A 19,889-nucleotide genomic window follows, 5' to 3' on the forward strand; every position below is an offset into this window, starting at 1 on the left:
TCATGAAGTATGGCATATCTTATCATGAAGCTTAGCACATCATACCATGAAGCATAGCATGTATCATATCATGAAGCATAGCATATCATATCTTGAAGTATAGCATATCATATTAGGAAACATAGCATATATTATATCATGAAGCATAACATATCATATCATGAAACATAGCATATATCATATCATAAAGCATAGTACATCATATCTTGAAACATAGCATATATCATGTCATGAAGCATGGAGACTTAACTAACCATATATCAAGAATCATACATCATGGGAGAACCTAAGCATGCATAGTTAGGTTCAAAACTTTTCCCTAAACCCATTCATTCAATCTTGGTCGAATCCCTATAGTAGAGTTTTTTTTTACACTTTTACCACTAATAGAAGCATGAACTCAAGCTAGCCCTAGATAAATAATCATACATCACAAAGAAGCATAAACAAGCATGGTTATATTTCAAGACCTTGCTCTAAGCCTCATATACTTGCTTGGCCGAACCCTAGAGTGAAGTTCTAAGGTTCCTTTGTACAACATGTAGCATGATAACTTATCTAACAATATACCAAAAGATCATACATCATGTAAAAACATAACTAAGCATAATTAGTTGCTCTAAGCCTCATATACTTACTTGGCCGAACCCTAGAGTGAAGTTCTAAGGTTCATTTGTACAACATGTAGCATGATAACTTATCTAACAACATACCAAAAGATGATACATCATGTAAAAACATAACTAAGCATAATTAGGTTTCAAAAACTTTGCTCTAGGCTTTACACTCTATGTTGGCCGAAACCTACAAGTAGGGTTCCACTCCCTCTAATACAACATGTAGCATAAAGACTTAACCTAACCACATACAAGTTATCATACCTCATGAATAAGCACAAACAAGTATGATTAGGTTTTAAATTTTTCTTCTTGCCCTAAGCTTCACATCTCATCTTGGCCGAAACTTTAGACTAGTGTTCTTAGTGTTTTTTTTTCAATATAAAGCATGGAAACCTAGGCTATCAACACATGAGAGATCATATATCATGAAGGAGCATAAACAAGCATGTTATCATTTGAAAACTTTACTCTAAACCTCGTTTCTATCCTTGGCCGAAACTTGAAACTAGGGTTCTCCTATATTTTTTTTATACAACATGGAGCATGAATCTAAGCTATCACATAAAGATCTTTCATCATGAAGGGCATAAACACACATGTTTCCTTTTCAAAACTATGCCCTAGACTCTATAATGAATCTTGGCTGAAACATTAAGTTAGGGTTCTCATTTTTTTTTTGTACAACATGGAGCATGAAAAACCTAAGCTATTAACATATAAGAAATCTTTCATCATGAAGGGGCATAAACAAACATGTTTCCTTTTCAAAACTATGCTCTAGACTTTATAATGAGTCTTGGCCGAAACATTAAGTTAGGGTTCTCATATTTTTATACAACATGGAGCATGGAAAACCTAAGCTATTAACATATAAGAAATCATACATCATGATAGAGCATATCCAACATGTTTCCCTTTCAAAGCTTTGCACTAGACTCCATTTTCAATCTTGGCCGAAACTTCCAAAGTGAGATTCTAGACTTTTTGGTTACAACATCAAGCATAACTCGTAAACTTGCTAACCCTAATGACCACAAGTCTTTATCTTGGCCGAAACATGCAAGAAAGTTTTTACGATTTCAATAACATTTACATACAACATTCGATAACTACTTGTACTGCAGTGAGGGGATACTCACATCCTCTCGCTTAATTCTCTAAAAGAAGAAATCCTTGGTTGTGAAGCTTTTCCTAGAGAGCACCCTTCTTGCTTGGTTCGACAATGGTGGAGGAGAGGAGAGGGGTTTCGGTGGAGAGAAGGAGGAAGGAGGAAGAGAGCAACCAAATGAAAATTTTCATTCTTTCCTCTTTTATTCCTAATGAAAGGAAGAAGGGAAAATGGGTTTTTCTTTCTCCTTTCTTTTACTCATCCATTAATGATAAAGAGAAGCAAAAATCATCTCTTCATTTGAGGGGAAGAAGGCAATTCCAACTTCTTCTTCTAAGTGGACGAGAACCTTTTCTTACTCTTAATTATATTGTCCCTTCCCTTTCTAATAATATCTCTTCTTGGTCTATTGGTTACACTATACATGCTTCTAACCAGAGGTTCAAGGTTCACGCCTTGATCTTGCCTCTTTTTAATTCCATTTTATTTTATATTCACATAAGGCCTATATTTTTAACCATGGTAAAAATATATGAAATTGCTAAGAACCTTATGGGTGTTACAAGAACTCGTGTTTCTAGTATTAGAAAATCTATTTTTCATATCCAAAAAAAATTAGTAGAATTTTTGGAGTTGAAAAAATATTTTTTTGACTTATTTTTTGAAAATGAGTTTCTTTAGTAAAATAAATCATTTCTATTAGATTAAATAATATCTTTTTGGGGTAATTTTTCTACTGGTCTAACTTATTCTTCTTAAATTCGAAAAAAAAAATTAATTTTCATGATATTTCAAAATTGAAAAGTAATTTTTAATTTGTTTTCGTCAAAACCAAAGCTTAATTATTCAAAATACACTATGTTTAAAAATTATTTCTGAAAAATATTAGCCTACTAGTCATGTTTGTAATGTACCCCTAGAAATTTTTTTCAAATTTATTTACCTGTTTGTTGTATTTTTCCCAAATTTTTCATGCCATTAAAGGGGGAGAACTAGGTACAAGTTACTTAAGCGGGACTAAGGTCATTTTTTTATCTTTGTATAAATTTTATAATTTCGTTAATTTGCTTAATTTTGGCATGGGAATATTTTATTCTAATTGAAACTTGTTTACATAATTTTGTTATTATTTTTTTTTACCTTAAATTTAACTTGGGTTGATATATATATATATATATATAAAGATATTGTAAGTACCCCATGTTAGTTTTTATATGGTCAACCAAGTTAAGTTAGGTCCTATTGTATTTGATCCTTGTGTCTAAGTGTGTAAGAGTTTAGCAACATAAGAAGTTGCGTAGAAGATACAGCTAGCAAGAAGGATGGCATGGGAAAGGAGCCGATGGGCTTGGTGCATCCGAAGGATAAGGTGCTACGGAAGAGTACACTGACAAACGAGAAGGATGCACGTGGCAGTCTGAGGGATGAGAAGCAAGGTAGGAAAGCTGTTCGAGGAGAAGGTCGAAGGTGGGTTCAGGTGGGCTCAACTCCGGTTAGCCAAAGCATCACCCACGTGAAGAGATCAATGTATAAGGAGCTGATCTACCTTATGGAAGGCACCTTCCATTGCTTGAAAAGTGCCTTCAATGAATAGTGTGAGGATGCCTTCTAGCTATAGAAAGAGCCTTCCCTAGCCGTTACCCAAGGATAATGTTTTATCCTCTGGGGGATAAAGTTCATTCGATGGAAGGTGCCTTTGACCCCTTTGAAGGCTCCTTTAAGCTGCGGGTAATATTGTTCAGGGGCTATAAAAATACCCCTAGACTTACAATGAGTATAAGAGGCTTCTCCACCTACACGAAGGAGACTTTTTTAGTACTTTCTTTTGCCTTGGATTAACAACCACCTAGGTTGTAACCAAGTAATTGCTTAGCCTCTTTTATTTTATTAGTTGTTCAATTCTCTTTAATTTAATTATGCTACTAATCTGAGTTGGAAGATCAAGAAGGGTTTAGCTTTATTTTTTACAGGGAATTCACCCCTGCCCCCCCCCCCCCCCCCCCGCGCCCCCTCTTGTCGGCCCTGCTGCACCAACAATAAGTACCTTTTCAATATAGGCCTATTATGAAAGTTCAAGAATGGCTCTTGAATGATCATGATAGATCTGTATGCTTAAAATAGAAGATGTTTCACCTAAATCTTTCATTTCAAAATTATCAAAAAGAAATGACTTGGTTTCATATAGGAGACCCTTATTATCACTCGCAAGTAATATATTATCCATGTACAAAACAAGTATAACAAACTTACTCCCACTGAACTTGACGTATATGCACTGATCAACAGGGTTCTCTTTAAAATCATATGAGATAACCATTTGATTAAATCTTTGTACCTTTGATGGGATACCTATTTTAAACCATTAATGGACTTCTTTAATCTACATACTAGGTGATTTGAATCCATAGACTCAAAGTTCTCTAGTTACATCATATTTATAGATTCCTCTATATCTCCATTAAGGAATACAGTGTTTATGTCAATTTGATATAGCTCTTAATCATGAGCTACAAGTGTCATGATTACCTTAAGGGAGTCTTTTGTTGACACATATGAAAAAGACTCCTTGTAATTAATGTCTTCCTTTTGATTGAATCCCTTAGCAACAAGATGAGCCTTATACTTTTTGATTTTGCCTCTTGAATCCCAATTTGTTTAAATATCCATTTACAATCAATGAGCTTCTTATATTCAGGCAATTCGACAAGTTCCCAAACGTCATTGTCTTCCATAGACTTCAACTCTTCTTGCATAACATTAATCCACATTTTAGAATTAAAGTATTATTTAGCCTCTTAGAAAGATAGAGGATCACTTTCCAACCCTCTTAGAGATAAACATAATCATGAAAATTCATGGTTCTCTATTCTCTTATGGATCGCCTTAAAGGCACTTGTGTTTGAAGTGATTGAGATACTTGTTCATCAATATGAGACAATACCTTAATTTCAGTGGTAGGTTCCTCTAATTGTATTGGAGATGTCATGAGAATATCTTGGTTCATTATGCTCACTAAATGTGCAATATTCATAATGTGCAGTATGGTAACTATATCGCTACTGATCGCACTAGTAGTGACCATAGGAGGATCACCAACACTTTCCTTAAAAGACACTTCCTTGATTTTATCACTCCTACTATCCTAAATGAATTTAGTATTTCCTATTCAAAGAAGGATCTCTTAGAGGGAGATACTCTCTTGATTTCTCAGAGTAACCTACAAAATTATATCTAATTATTCTTAAGTCCAGTTTCCTTTCTCTAGGCTTGTAAGGCCTAGATTCAGCTAGACAACCCCAGATGTGTAAATGTCTAATGCTAGGCTGTCTACTCATCCACATCTTGAATGAGATTTTAGTTACTATCTTATTGATTACTCTATTGAGTAGGTAAATTACAATCTTGAGTGTCTCACCCTATAAAGAATCTGGTAGAAAAGTGAAGTTCAACATACTTTCACCAAGTCTTTAGGATACGATTACATCAATTAACTACACCATTATGACTGGGTGTACCAGGCATGATATACTGAGGCACAATCTCACACCAGGCATGGTAGTTCACAAAAGGTTCTGGATGTTGTTCACTTGATCCATCATATCGATCGTAGTATTCACCTCCATGGTTAGAAAGGATGACTTAATTTTCTTACCTAGTTGAAGTTCAACTTCAGTTTTGAAAATTTTGAACATGTCTAAAAATTATGACTTCTCATGAATAAGGTATAGATAGTCAAATCTGGAATAGTCGTCTATGAAGCTAATAAAATATGTATCTATTCCAAGATACTTTAGGGAATGGTCCATAAATGTCTATATGTATAGATCCAAAACGTCACTACAATGACTAGCCCCCTTGTTCCTTTTATTAGTGCTCTTCACTATTGAGTAATGAGCTCCAAAACATCACCACAAACATCCATATAAAGCTTATCGACCAAGAAATTATTGTCAACCATCACTAAATTAAAGAAAATACTAAAAATTTTATTTCTAAATGAGCAAAAATAACATGATTTGTCCAAACAATAAATTAAAAGTATTTTCTATCAAAAAGATAGTATAATAAATGTATTTTCTAAATCTTGAAAGATATTGGTTCATAAACAAATCCTAAAAACGCTAATCAACTTGACTTTAGCTTTCTTTCCATTCCCCATATAGATGGATCTATCACCATTAAGAAAAAGTCAGCTTCTAAGACAACCATGTATAGTAACACTTATATGAGTAGTAGCACTGATATTTATCCACCAAGTGTTAGTGGATACAATATCTAAATTGACTTCCAAACTAACAAAGTTGAGAAGTTTACCCTTCTTTACATGTCAGTTAACGTACTTGACTGAGTCTTTCTCTATATGGTCTTTTTTCTTACAAAAGAATTAAATGGATTCCTTATCCTTCTTCTTGTGCTCATTATGATATTGTCTATAGAATCTGCAGTTTGTTTTTCTTTTCCTTTGTTATTGATCCTCTTTTACTTCTTACTCACACTTTTAAAACCACATGCTTAGTGAACACTCTCAGATGTCTCAATATTCAGTCTCCCCTCCTCTTGCACATATTGAGCAATGACCTCATGCAATGTCCACTGTTTCTTTTGAATATTATATAATATCTTAAAAGGAGTGAACCATGCATTCTGAGACATCAAGACGAAATGCATTAACATACTCTTAGACATATCAAGTTTTAGTGCTTTCAGACTTGTCGCTATATTGGACATCTCTAATATGTACTCCCTTACATTTCCTTTACCACTGTATCACATAGTTACCAACTTCGTAAAAAGTGTGGTAGTTTCAACCTTTTTATTTAAGATGAATTGGTTTGATAGTTGGTTAAGGAAACTCTTAGTATCTCCTCCCTCTATTATTGAGTCATTTATTGGTGTCGGTATAGAAAGCCTCATGATTCTTAAACTCATGTAATTTGATTTCTCCCGCAGTTAAAATTCAACCCTCTACTCTATAATACTAGCACTAGTCAGAGGTGTGGGGTGATCGTTCCTTAATGCATAGTCTAAGTCCATGCATCCTAAGACTATAATCATGTATTCTTTCCATTCAGGAAAATTTAAACCAATTAATGTTGGGATGTTATTGATACTGGCAGTTATAGACTGTACTGAAATTAAAAGAGTGTATATTATATAAGTTCATAATTTAATTAAAGTCAAGAACATGAATAAAAATTATGCAAATAAAATAAAATTTTAAATGCATATAAATGGACTCTTTATTAGATACCAAATATAACATTACATTTTACTCTGTAGATTAAAATATAATTTGTTAGTGGTACTCTCTGATATAACTCAAATTTTAATTGGCTACAGAATGTGTCTTCCTTTGGATCAATCTATTGTACATATAATATGATACTTTATATGAGTTATATATTGGTTCATAGCTCACAACAACTTTAATTAGCCACATAATATATCTTCTTTTGGGTCATCATATGTTTTACATAATTTGAATAAAATAGTATTTTATTCTATAGTTGTAATCTACCTTAAGCATATATATGACATAAAAGTAACCTTCCTTTGGGTCGATTACTATTAGCATAGTTATACGTCTAGTAACACAAAACACATTAAACTTACCTAAAGTGTCTTCCTTTGGATCGACACAATAGTTCAACTTATTACCACGTTTTGTAGATAAACCTAAGAAGACACTAGTAACTTTAATTGGATAACTAATTACTTAATCAGCCTTAATAATTCTAAATTAAGTTTAACAATTTATTGATATCATATGACAATCAATTGGTTTTACCCAATTGATTACCACAATCAATTTGAAAATCTACTATATACGACTACATGATTATTTATATATAGAACCCGCCCTTAAAAAGTTAAAACATCTAAGTTCTCTAATTGAATCATTATATATCAATTAATCCATTCTTACATATATGAAACAATATTTAATGGATTTGTAAATTCTAATCAATGCATGTGGCAAAAGGTGATTTGCTCACCCCCAATGCCCCAGCTAACCCATCCCTAGGCCAATACAGAGGAGATAAATCATGGGTGGCTACTAGCCATTAGTGCAAGTGCCAAGGCATGGGGGGAGGCATGCTCAGACATGCCAAGTTTTGACACTAAGACCTCATATGACAACACCCTATGCCTTAACTACCGTACTGCCCCGAGGGCATGCAACTTCTAATCGATTAGCAAATTGTAATTAATTAGAATTAAATTATAATCGATTAGAAGTTATGAAAAAAAAAATCTTTCACATAGAAACAAATCTAATTGATCAAGGGATGTGTTAATCGATTAGAAACAAATCTAATCGCTGCATATTTGATTTTCAAAGCTTTTAATCAAATCGTTTAGAAGTTGATCATGTTGCGAGTTTAAGGTTGTTAATCGATTAAACATCAATCTTAATAGATTGAAAGCATCAATCGATTAGATGATCGATTGAAAGCATCAATCGATTAGTTAATCAATTCCAATCGAGTCTGCCACATTTTCAACCTGTTAATTGATTAGAAAAAAAATTCTCAATCGATTAATAACAAGATTTTATCGCTATTCAAGACATTTAAAACATTGGAAAAATTCTCAATCAATCAAGAAAGCTTTATTCGATTGACCAATCGATTCCAATCATTTTTGTATTCAATTTTAAAGCGTTTAATCGATTAATGAAAATTCCCAATCAATTAGGCAGCCATGATCGAACCTATAATCAATTAAAATCAATCGCGTAATCGATCTTCATTTGAGCCAATTGATTGCCAAATCAACGCAATCGATTAGTGCCAACTGATTGATTAAGCCAATAGATTCCTAACAATTTTGTTCACAATTTTAGACTCTGTAACCAATTGTCCGGCCAAGCCAATCGATTACACCATTGTGATTTAACCTAAATTTAGGTTAAATAGTGGTGATTTCTGACAAAGAAAGCAGTGGTTCACTCATTGTTATTCTTGTTCTTCACGAAAACACAAAATAACTCAAAAATCCAAGTCTTTCCTAGGTTTTCTCTTATAGTAGTTTGACGATCAAATTGCTAGAACAAAAGATCGACAAAAAACCCTAACTTTAAACCATGAAATTTAAAGAAATAAAGACGTGATTCTGATACTAATTGATAGATATTATAAAACCTTATACCGCATGGATTTTAAAAGCTAAATGAGAATTTTAAGAGGAAATACAACAAGAGCATGTATCTTATTTCTACTAATCATGGCATAACAAGAATAAAATCTTTATAACAATGACATAGAACCTGATTGTAGCGTAAGTGTCATTGTTGTAGGGTTGTCTCTTCTCGATCTTATGTTCCTAAGGAAGTGGAAGAAAGAGAAGGAAGCAAAATGAAGAGACCTTCCAAAGGACTTAAGGGATGATGGCACTGAAAAACTTTTAGTTAATGGAGAGCCAAAAAGTTAAAATTATTCCTAAACCTTTGGGGACCTCCTATTATATAGACAATCAATATGTTATCAACCCATAGATGATAACAGATGACTTTTTGGTTCTACATATTCAACCCATATACGATAACCTAAAATCTAATAAACTTAAGTTAAATTACTTTAATAGATTCGATTTATACTCATATGCATAACTATTAATTAAACTCATCAATTAAATATAAATTAATTAAAAAACAGGAGTCATGTTTTGACAAATTGGTTTAAAAGGAACACCATTTTAATTTTTACGCTTAAAAGAATGAATAAAAGCTCAACTTTTCAAAACGAATGCAAAATAAAAAAAATAATAATAACAAAATAGAGAGGGAGTGATCCAAACTTAAGAGTACCAAACATTCTTAATAAACCCTCGTACCAAACATTCATAATATGATGCAGAAGTCCTCTAATAACAGATGGAGAGCACACATTCATAATAAACCCTCGCACCAAACTGAAGTACAAAGCAACAACAGAAGCCAAGTAACTTGAGCTTATTTCTGAAACAACAGGGCAAACATTTCAGATCCTGGACACCCGAACTACTTAAATAAACTTGAAGTCTTATAAGCAACTGGGTTGGAGAAAACAGAATCATCGATATGAGCGAACTTGGAGGAGTCAGGGAGAAGGCAAGTTTGCCGATGAGTTGGGAGTCGATCTTATGGGACCACTTGCGCTAGAGGTTGCATCCTTTTCTGAACCTGCAGAGTGCTGCTTCCTAATTCTCGACCCCCCTTTCATTAAATTCCAGGCCTCGGGACGCTGCTTCAGATTGGTTTAAAAGGAACGCCATTTTAATTTTTACGCTTAAGAGAATGAATAAAAGCTCAACTTTTCAAAACGACGGCAAAATAAAAAAATAATAATAATAAAATTGAGAGGAAGAGATCCAAACTTAAAGTACCAACCATTCATAATAATATGATGCAGAACTCCTCTGATAAGTGATAACAGATGGAACACACATATTCATAATAAACCCTCGCACCAAACTAAAGTACAAAGCAACAACAGAAGCCAAATAGCTTGAGCTTATTTCTGAAATAACAGGGCAAACATTTCAGATCATTGACACCAGAACTACTAAAATAAACTTGAAGTCTAAGCAACTGCGTTGGAGCAGGCAGAATCATCGATATGAGCGAACTTGGAGGAGTTAGGGAGAAGGCAAATTTGGCGATGAGTTGGAAGTCGATCTTACGGGACCACTTGCGCTAGAGGTTGCATCCTTTTCTGAACCTGCAGAGTGCTGCTTCCAAATTCTCGACCCCCCTTTGGTTAAATTCGAAGCCACGGGCCGCTGCTTCAGATCCGGCCATTGTAGAAGATTCAACGACTCGAGATACTGGGGCAACGCTTTTCTCTGAATGCCATGGAAGTCCAGGCAGCGAAGACGACTTAAACGACCAATAGCTACAAGAGACTCCAATGGAAATTTCTCTGGAAGCATTAACAACCGCAAGAACTTGCATTTTTTCAACACCGTTTCCAATGAAACCATGAAGTTTGCCCTGAGGGTGGCATCCGAGGGCACACTGCCGTCAATCACAAGGCTGCGCAGCTGTTCCTTCTCAGCCAGAGCTTCAGAAACCCTGACGAAGTTGTCAGCCTTGCTAACATAGACATGGCGAGCCTTCTGCGGTATTTTGATTTCCTGGCCTCCGGCTTCGTCCTCGACCCGGAAGAATTCACCATCGCAGAGGAGGTCCGCGAGTTCGTGCAGCACGGCGTGGAGCATAAACTGGCCATCCTCTCTCTTAGAAATAGAATTCACAAAAAATGACTTGCTTGCGAGCTCATCAACAGGATTCCCGCCATTGCCATCAGCAGAAACGAACCTTAAAGCCGTCCAAATTCGAATCAATTGATTCTTGTAAAAGAGATGCTTCTTGGGAAACAGAGCGCAAGCGAGATAGCATTGCTTCAGGCGCGCAGGCAGTTGCTCGTAAGAAAATCCCAGCACTGACACAATGTCGCCTTCTCTTCGTTCAATTACGCCCAACTTGTTCCGCGCAACTCGCCTCCAATGCTCTTCAGTTGGATCCGATCTTAATTCGAGGCCGATCGACACTGCTGCCAAGGGAGAGCCATCATATTTTTTAGCTATTTCTGTGCAAATACTTTCTAGAGTTGGTTGATGGACTTTATCTTTGTCGCCAAATGCACATTTTTTGAACAGTGCCAAGTACTCTTGCTCCTCCAGGCCATCAAGATGTATCGTCTCTTTGGCTTTCGTCGACTTGGCTACACTTTCAAGCTGGGTGGTCACTATGATTCTGCTCCCTTCTTTGCCATGAGTAAATGGGGTGGTAAGGTGCTCCCAAGAAGCGTTGGAGTCCTCCCACACATCGTCCAACACGATCAAAAACCTTTTGTCCTTCATCCCTTTGGCGAGAGTGTTCTGGATCGGTTCCAAACTGGTGATGCTGTGAAGATCACTGGGCCGCTCGACGGAGGCTGACTCGATTATCTCGATCGTGAGCCTCTTCTCGTCAAAATTGTTGCAGACGGCGACCCACGCTTTAAGATCAAAGTGACGGCGCACCTTCTCGTTGTTATAAGCAAATCGAGCAAGATCTGTCTTCCCGATGCCGCCGGTTCCGACGACGCAGACAACAGAGAAATTGCAGCAGTCTGAGGTAGATCCGCCTCCCTCCTCGAGCAGCGCCTCCAGCATTTTCTTTCCTTCGCTGCCGCGTCCGCTCGTCGTCGTCCTTCCCTTGTAAGGAGAGGTGGTCAGCCGCCAACTGGGGATGATCTCCTGCTGCTTTGTCCCGCCAGATCCTTCCAGCTGTTGCACCACCTTGAGGAGCTCGAAGATGTCACTGACAAGGTTGTCGAAGGTTTTAGTGACCTCGTCCAACTGCTTCATGTCGTCCCCGTTGAATTGGCCCCCTTGGATGATCTTGGAGACGAAGTTAGCGGACTTCCTCAGAGTCGACAACGTGCTGCTCTGCTTCTTGTCCTTCTCCAGTTGTTGAACGAATTCTTCGATCACGTCATCAGCAGAGTAGATGGCATCCTTGAAGCTGGAGAACCAGTCTTTGATGCTGTGGCTGCCGATCTGCTTCCGGTCGAGTTGGGCGGCCGTGATTATCTTGTCGAGATTAAACTGCAGCTTCTTCAAATTTTGCTCGACGGCCTTCTCCTGCAGGTGCTGGTTGGCGGCCAACTTGGCCGTGCTAGCTTTGAGTAATGCCGCCAGCCAGCCTGCTATGGTGATCTCAGAACCCATCGGAGCTTGTCGCTTCAAATCGAACTTGATAGATCGAAGAACGGATGAGGTTATAGAACAGAGTAGTCCCTGGCAAATTAATTGAGGTCGTATTTTACGTGGTATCGGCTCCTAAATTATTGATTATTTGACTCCGTTAACCGGATTAGTCGCCTAAAGTAACAGGAAGGGGAGGGCGGAGCTTCGTCGGTTGCCCCTCCATGACGTCACATACGTTTGATTTTTCTCGTAGTTTACGACTAAGTAATGGCATGGCTTCGATTAACGCTCTCAATTATTATACTACGACCTCAGAAGTCTTTTAATATTGTAAATGGGAAGACTCAACGGTCAGTTTCCTTACAGCAATTTTGTTTTTTCCTGACGGTATTATTAAAAGTGCATTTGTCCGGATATGTTTCGTTCAAGTTGTAACGTATAACTTAATTATGTGATCACATAGAGAATAAAATATAATTTATTTGATTCAACATAAATAATACAATAAAAATTTAATTATTTTAAAATTTTAAAATATAACTCAATTTAATATTTTACTATATTATATATTATCCTTAGTTATAAAATTAATAATACATATTATTTTTTAAATAAAATATCACATATTTTTATTATTATTTAATTTTTATAATTTAAAATAATTTTTTTATTATAAAAATTTTACGAATATTTTTATCCCAAAATATAGATATTGGAGGATATTTTTATCCAAAAACTTTACGTTTGGTTGGGTATAATGTAATCTAGCTTGTAATGTAATCAAATTTGTAATGTAATGTAATCTTGATTACATTACTACGTTTGGTAATGTAATGTATGTAATCTTTGATTACAAAGGTGATTACATTCTTTTGTTTGGTGTCCATTATTTTTTATAAGGAATATAATTCATATTATTATAAAATGATAAAAATATCTTGTGACCTCTATCGGCGGTCGTCACACCTCTGCCGGAGTTTGCGGCAGCCATCGGCAACCAACTGCCGCCGCCACCGTCGGTCGCTCAGCAGGCCACCGTCTTCGCCAATCGGCGGCAATGGGCGACGCCAGGCGGGCGACGGCGGGCGACGACCAACGGGCAACGGTGGCGGAGGCGGACGGCGATCGGCGGCCGGCAATTGGCAGCGGCGGTGGCGATCGATTGCCGGCGGCGGCCGGAGACCGGCGACGACCGACGACCAGGGGCGGCGGGCGCCGACTGGCGGCGGCGGCCGACGACCGGCGGCGGCGACCGGCGGCGGCGGCCGGCGACCGGTGGCGGCGACCGGCGGCGGCGGCCAGCGACCGGCAACAGCGACCGGCGGCGGCGACCGGCGACGAAGGTCGACGACCGGTGGCGGGCGGCGGTCGACAACAGACTAAGGGTATATTCGGCATTTAAACATTGGTGAAACAATGACCTCGTAATGTAATCGGATTACATAGCATTTGCTTTGTAATCCAGATTGCAAATCTTCACTACCTTTTGTAATCCAGATTACATTACATTACAAATTTTAAATCAAACCAAACAAAATAATCGACTTTGTAATGTAATCTGGATTACATTACAAGGTAAATTAGAGGCTACCAAACGCAGCGTCATGCATCAATCATTATTAGATAATTATCTATTATCTAAATTAAATAATATTTTTTTGATAACTTAAAATGAATAATTAAAATTATAAGAATAACTTCTAACCACTTGCACCCTTAACGTTTAAATTTTAAAGAAAAATTGGTGAATATTTTTTGTTTTGCTAAAATATCCATCTGTTTAATCGACTAACATCAAATATTAGAAAAACAATTATAAAAGATTTTTTTATTTAAAAAACCAGTCAAGAATTTTTTTTACTGTCAAATATAACTCTCTTAATCCATTTTATATTGGACATTTTTCTATCATTCTATATTTATTCTATAGTTGACTGCCTAATTTATGAGGATGCCCTAATATTATTATCTCTTTAATTCTATGAATCAATAAATTTTTATTTCATCTTTCTCTTAAATTTCTCTTTGTTTTTTTCTCTATTCAATAATACTACAGTTCTTCCTTAAGTATTTATATTTTTATTTCTTCTCCATTTTTATATATTTTGAACTATTTATTTTCACATGTATTTTGAATCTTTATTCATTCAAAAATATTTTTCTATCTAATAAACTAAATTATTTTAAAATACTTAAATCTTATTATTATTATTATTATTATTATTATTATTATTATTATTATTATTATTATTATTTAAAGATCATATAATAATTTTATTCAAAATTACTACATAGTTCTAAACTAATTTAAGTTTCAAAAAAGAAAGATAAATAACAACTCCGTAAGTTAAAAAAAACACATAAACGTGGTCGGTAAAATTAAATCAATTTAAATTTATATAACAAATTTAAAGACAATTATATAGCCAAAATATTCTAAATTATAAAAATAGGACATTTGGTAACTCTAAAAGGCTCAAGAAATACATTGGGTATAGGGTATGATCGAAAGCGTAAGAGGAGAGAGGAATGAATAGCGCTCATGACTTTTATTTTTGTTTTGGAAAACTATTGAGTAAAATATGCTGCGGAAATAAATAAAACAATTGCAAACACACGAACACCAAGGGTTTTACTTGGTTCGAAGTCTGGGACGACTCCTACTTCAAGGCTCACGCTCGTTGAACATTTACTTTGGACAATCACTATAAGCTCGGAAATATATAATTTTGATTTACAATATAAAACAAAATGAAAATTATACCGACAATGGAAAATAGAGAGTTTGAAGCTTCAGGTCGTCGGTATCAAGTTACAGGTTTGTAGAATCGATCTTTGAGCAACACACGGAAGAAGGATTGTCAGTTTTCGTTATTCCCTTACTACTGGTCAAACTGGGCTTAAGTAGCCCGTGGAGGGCGCCTCCAACACCATGGAGGGCACCCTCAATCCCGCCGAAATCGTAGCGTGGATGAGCTCCGAATTGGTCGCTGCTTATCCGCTTGAGGGTACCTCCAACCTGCATGGAGGGCACCCTCGCGCTAGTGTCCAGGGCGCCTCCAAGCTCCATGGAGGCACCCTCGTGCCTTGCTGCGAGGCTGTCTCTGTAAGTGACCTCGAGGTGCCTCCAAGCTTCATGGAGGGTGCCTCGAGTATTGTTCATCCGAGGTAAATGTGTCCAATTCGCTTCCTGCAAAATACGTTAGTCCTAGAAACTAACCATACCCTACAAAACAAAGTTAGCACAATATAGATATGATAAATAAAGTATTTAATAATCTCTAGACTATCCAGTTCTGACTTCGGATTTCCATCTGGAAACGCTAGGTCGAACCGACGCCTACTGTTCCCTCACCAAGGAACACGTCCTCACTTACTCCACTCAGGAGAGTTTACCTATTGCAGTTGATCCTCCAGAACAACTTGGCTTTTCCTCAGCGTCTGAAGCTTCCGATCTTCATGTAGTCTTCCACCCGGTTAGCAACACTAGGATTTCAACCTAGGGTTACCACCCCCTAGGATTTTGCCCGAAGCTCTCGACCCACCAAGACTTTCCGCCTAAAGTTACCACCCCCTAGTACCTAGGGTTACCACCCCCTAGGGTTTTCCCTTTGCCTAACCGCAGCTAGGACTTTTCCTCACCTAGGGTTACCACCTCCTAGGACCTAGGGTTACCACCCCTTAGGACCTACAGTTACCACCCCCTAGGGTTTTTCACCTGCCTAACCGCAGCTAGAACTTTTGCCTAAGTACACTTAGGACTTTTCTACAATCTCATTCAAACTCATTAGATAACAAAACAACTTAACTTTGGACCCTTTGACATAATCAAAACACAGGTTCGATCGTAAGATGCTTCCCGTACCAACAATCTCCCCCTTTTTTATTATGGCAACATGGTTCAAAGTTAAATAAAATATAATAATAAATAATGGAATTTAAACAAGAGCATGAATGCAATAATTCAAAAAAACTTTATTTTCTCTCTTTCATTATGTTTAAATTATTAAATTCTTAACTTTGACTTTTCTCTCCTCCTTTGACATAAATCAAAAAATAATACTAAGTAGAGAGAAAAAATGTAAGGATAAAATTTTTTTAACTCCCCCGAAAGGTAACTCTTATTTGAATATTAGTTTTGCAAAAAGAAAGCAAAACTTTTAAGTTTTTTGAAAGTGACTTAAACTTAGCTTTTGAAAATAAGTGCTTTAAAATACATTTAGATTTTTTAAAAAATAATTTAGCTAAATTTTAGCTTTGAAAATTACTTAAAAACAAACTTAGCTAATCTTAGGTTTTGAAAATAATTATTTTGTCAAGTACTTTAGCTTTCAAAAGAAGTTGATAAGAATTTTAGTTTTAATACTCAGTTTATAAAGGTTTTGGAAAAAGACTTAGTTAAAAGTACTCAGCTTAAAAAGAAAAAATACTTTACTTTTAAGAATATTGTGATAAAATCTAAAAAAAATTTTAATAAGCACTTAGTTTGAAAAATATTTTGTTAAAAAAAATAGCTTTAAAAAAATTTTCTTGTAAAAATACTTAGCTAAGTGAATGATTTTTTTTAAAAAACAAACTTAAAATACTTTATCAAATACTTAGTTTCAAAAAATGATTTATTTTTCATTCCAACAATAGTTTACAAATGAACTTTCTTTTTCAGAAATATTTTAAACCAACCTTTTTTTTAAAAGAAAACTTTAATAAAAAAAAACTTAACTTGGCTCCCTTCACTCCCCCTTGAATAATGCCTTAAAAATTTTGAGAATCCTAGAGTCCAAGCATATAAATAAATAAAAAAAAGTTATTATTTTCCTGGTTTTCCATCTCACCCATTCTAGGTTATCAATCATGTTCAGCTTATGAGCTCTTATGAGATGGAGTTAACTTTATTTTAATTTTATCAATAAATGTGTGAGTTTAAAATTTTAAAATATAAGTTTGAATTTCAAATATGAGTTTAATTAGATTTAAACATTTGACAATAATTAAAATTTTGAAGATTTTAAAATATATTGAAAATTATTTAAATTTGGAATTATAATGTTACATATTAATTTTGTTTTGAAAATTAATTATCTTTTAAAAATAATTAAGATTTTGAAAATATAAGAGTTAATAATTTGAAATTTAATTATGATTAATAATCAAATAATTAAGATGTTTGAAATTCATTATGATTTAAAAATAATTATAATTTAATTATGATTTTAAAATAATTAACATTTTGAATTTAATTTGATTTGAAATTAAACTTTTTATAATTAATTAGATTTTGAAATTAATCATGATTTTATAATTAATTATGAATTTTAATTAAGTTAGCTTTAATTTAATTAATTCAGGTTTAGTTAACTACTTTAAACCTAGGTTCATCTCACATTTTTCTAGTTTTTCAATCAGGGAACCTTAATAGTTTTGTGAGATGATTAATTTAATCTTCAATTTAAATTCCAATCTAATGATTGATTTACAATTGAGTTAGACTCAAGTTTTTTAATTAGTCAATTAAAATATTCATTTCAATGATTGACTTCCAGGTTATGGTGAGATACTAGACCTTCTTGGGTATGAGATCATCCACCACTTCTAGACCTTTAAAAGAAATTGGATATTTAATTTTTCTTTTTGAAACTCCTAAGTCTAACTAGTCAAATGTAAACGATGCCTACGTCCTTATCTAGTGTAATCTAAGCATGTATAATAAAAGCAGTAAAGACAATCATCAAACAATTCTTTTTATAAATAAAAATAATTTTTCTATTGGCTCCCCCTAGATCATAGTCTTGATAAGGTCTATCATGATAATAGATTTGATCCTTGGGAACCCAATATTGTCCAAGTCCAACTTGATTAATCAAGTTAGACTTGGGGACTCATGCTTGGACTACTTTTCTATTTGATCGATTTACAAGGGATAAATAAGACTTGTATTTTCGTTAAACCTTAAATCAAGTCTGGATCGGTTGTAGATGGCTCTTTGTTTTCCAAGAATCAGGTTCAAGTTCTTGGAATCCAAAGTGAACTGTTCCAACGTGTCCTTTAGTTCCTTGACTTGATTTTTTAGGCTAGAATTCTCTTCCTCAAGCTTTTGGACTTGAGTTGAGGTTCCAGTCTGAACAAGGTCAGTCAAGGAGCTAGGGTTAGTCACTTCTTTATGGGTTGTTATCTCCTTTTGAAGTGATTTGACCCGGACATTGGATTTAGCTAATTTCTTTAATATATATGAAACTAAATTTTCTAGATCGTCTACTTGAGTAAAGTCGAATAGAGAACTTACAGTGGGGGTTAGGCCCTTTAGAAACGGATACGGATCCATGGCTTTGCTCGGACGCGGCTTTGGATTCGCTCTCAATATCGAACTCGGACTTGATTTCAGCAACATACACTTGTACCGGTAGAGTGAGAAAGCTAGTTTGCTTCTGATGCGGACAGTTCGGCTTGTAATGCCCCTTTCGATTGCAGCCATAGTAGGTAACTCCAGATTTGGCCTTCGTGTTCGATGGAGTCACCTTCTTTTTTTTTGCACATTTTTCATATCAAGTTGACAAGTTTGGCTGCTATCTCGTTGTCGTCGTCGTCTGAGTCCTGTTCATCTTCGGACTCGGGTTTAGTTCTGCGCTTTCCTTTTGGTTCCCTGGTTCTACTTGTACTTGCAACCAAAGTAATACCTTTCTCGACTGGATGTGCATTAATCTGTTCATGTAACTCAAATTCGAAAAATAAATCGTCTAGTCTAATTAAAGAAAGGTCTTTGGATACTTTGTAAGCATCTACCATGGATGACCACAAAGTATTCTTTGGAAAGGCATTGAGTGTATACCTGATTATATCTCGATTCTCCACCTTTTGTCCGATTGCGTGGAGTCTGTTCAGCAGATCTTGAATTCGCGCGTGAAGTTGGCTAGCCGTCTCACCTTCCTGCATTTTTATGTTATATAATTTATTTAAAATTAAATCCCGCTTACTTACTTTTGTACCGGAGGTGCCTTCGTGCAGCTCGATCAGTTTTTCCCACAGTTCTTTCGCGCTTAAGAAAGGGCTAACTCTGTTCAGTTCTTCTTTTATCAACCCGCATTGTAGCATGCAAGTTGCTTTGGCATTGGCTTCAATCTTCTTTATTAAGTTGGTGTGCCAGTTCACGCATGAGACTGGTTTTCCAGTGCCATCTCATGGAAGCTCGAATCCGATTTGGATAATTATCCATATCTCGACTTGCGTCTTGAGATGGTATTCCATCCGGCTCTTCCAGTAGTCAAAGTCCTCGCCGGAGAAAAGTGGCCGGCGGGCTGTGCTATAGCCTTTTTGATGGACCATTGTAGAGGAAACTCTCGCACACAAAAAGAAAAAGAACAAAATATTCCAAGACTTGGTCTTGGATTAGTAGTGCGGGAGAAAAATAGAAATATCAATTTTTTAAAAAAAATATTAATAAAATATTAAAAATATCTTATTACAAATTTTTGAAAATGTAATATTTCGCT

At 35.5% G+C, this 19,889-nt stretch overlaps 1 protein-coding gene across 1 annotated transcript; it reads right to left on the bottom strand.

Annotated features, from left to right (window-relative positions):
- Nucleotides 1-10,347: 10,347 nt before the first annotated feature.
- On the bottom strand, nt 10,348-12,426 carry LOC122026624 (putative disease resistance RPP13-like protein 1). Its single transcript, XM_042585357.1, has one exon. The coding sequence runs from the start codon at nt 12,424-12,426 to the stop codon at nt 10,348-10,350; it is 2,079 nt and encodes a 692-aa protein (XP_042441291.1).
- Between the last annotated feature and the right edge of the window lie 7,463 nt (nt 12,427-19,889).

The sequence above is a fragment of the Zingiber officinale genome, chromosome 10A, assembly GCF_018446385.1.
Source record: "Zingiber officinale cultivar Zhangliang chromosome 10A, Zo_v1.1, whole genome shotgun sequence".
Taxonomy (NCBI): Eukaryota; Viridiplantae; Streptophyta; class Magnoliopsida; order Zingiberales; family Zingiberaceae; genus Zingiber; species Zingiber officinale.

Coding starts and splice junctions, on each gene's coding strand:
- LOC122026624 (XM_042585357.1), bottom strand. CDS start 12,426: ATGGGTTCTGAGATCACCATAGCAGGCTGGCTGGCGGCATTACTCAAA.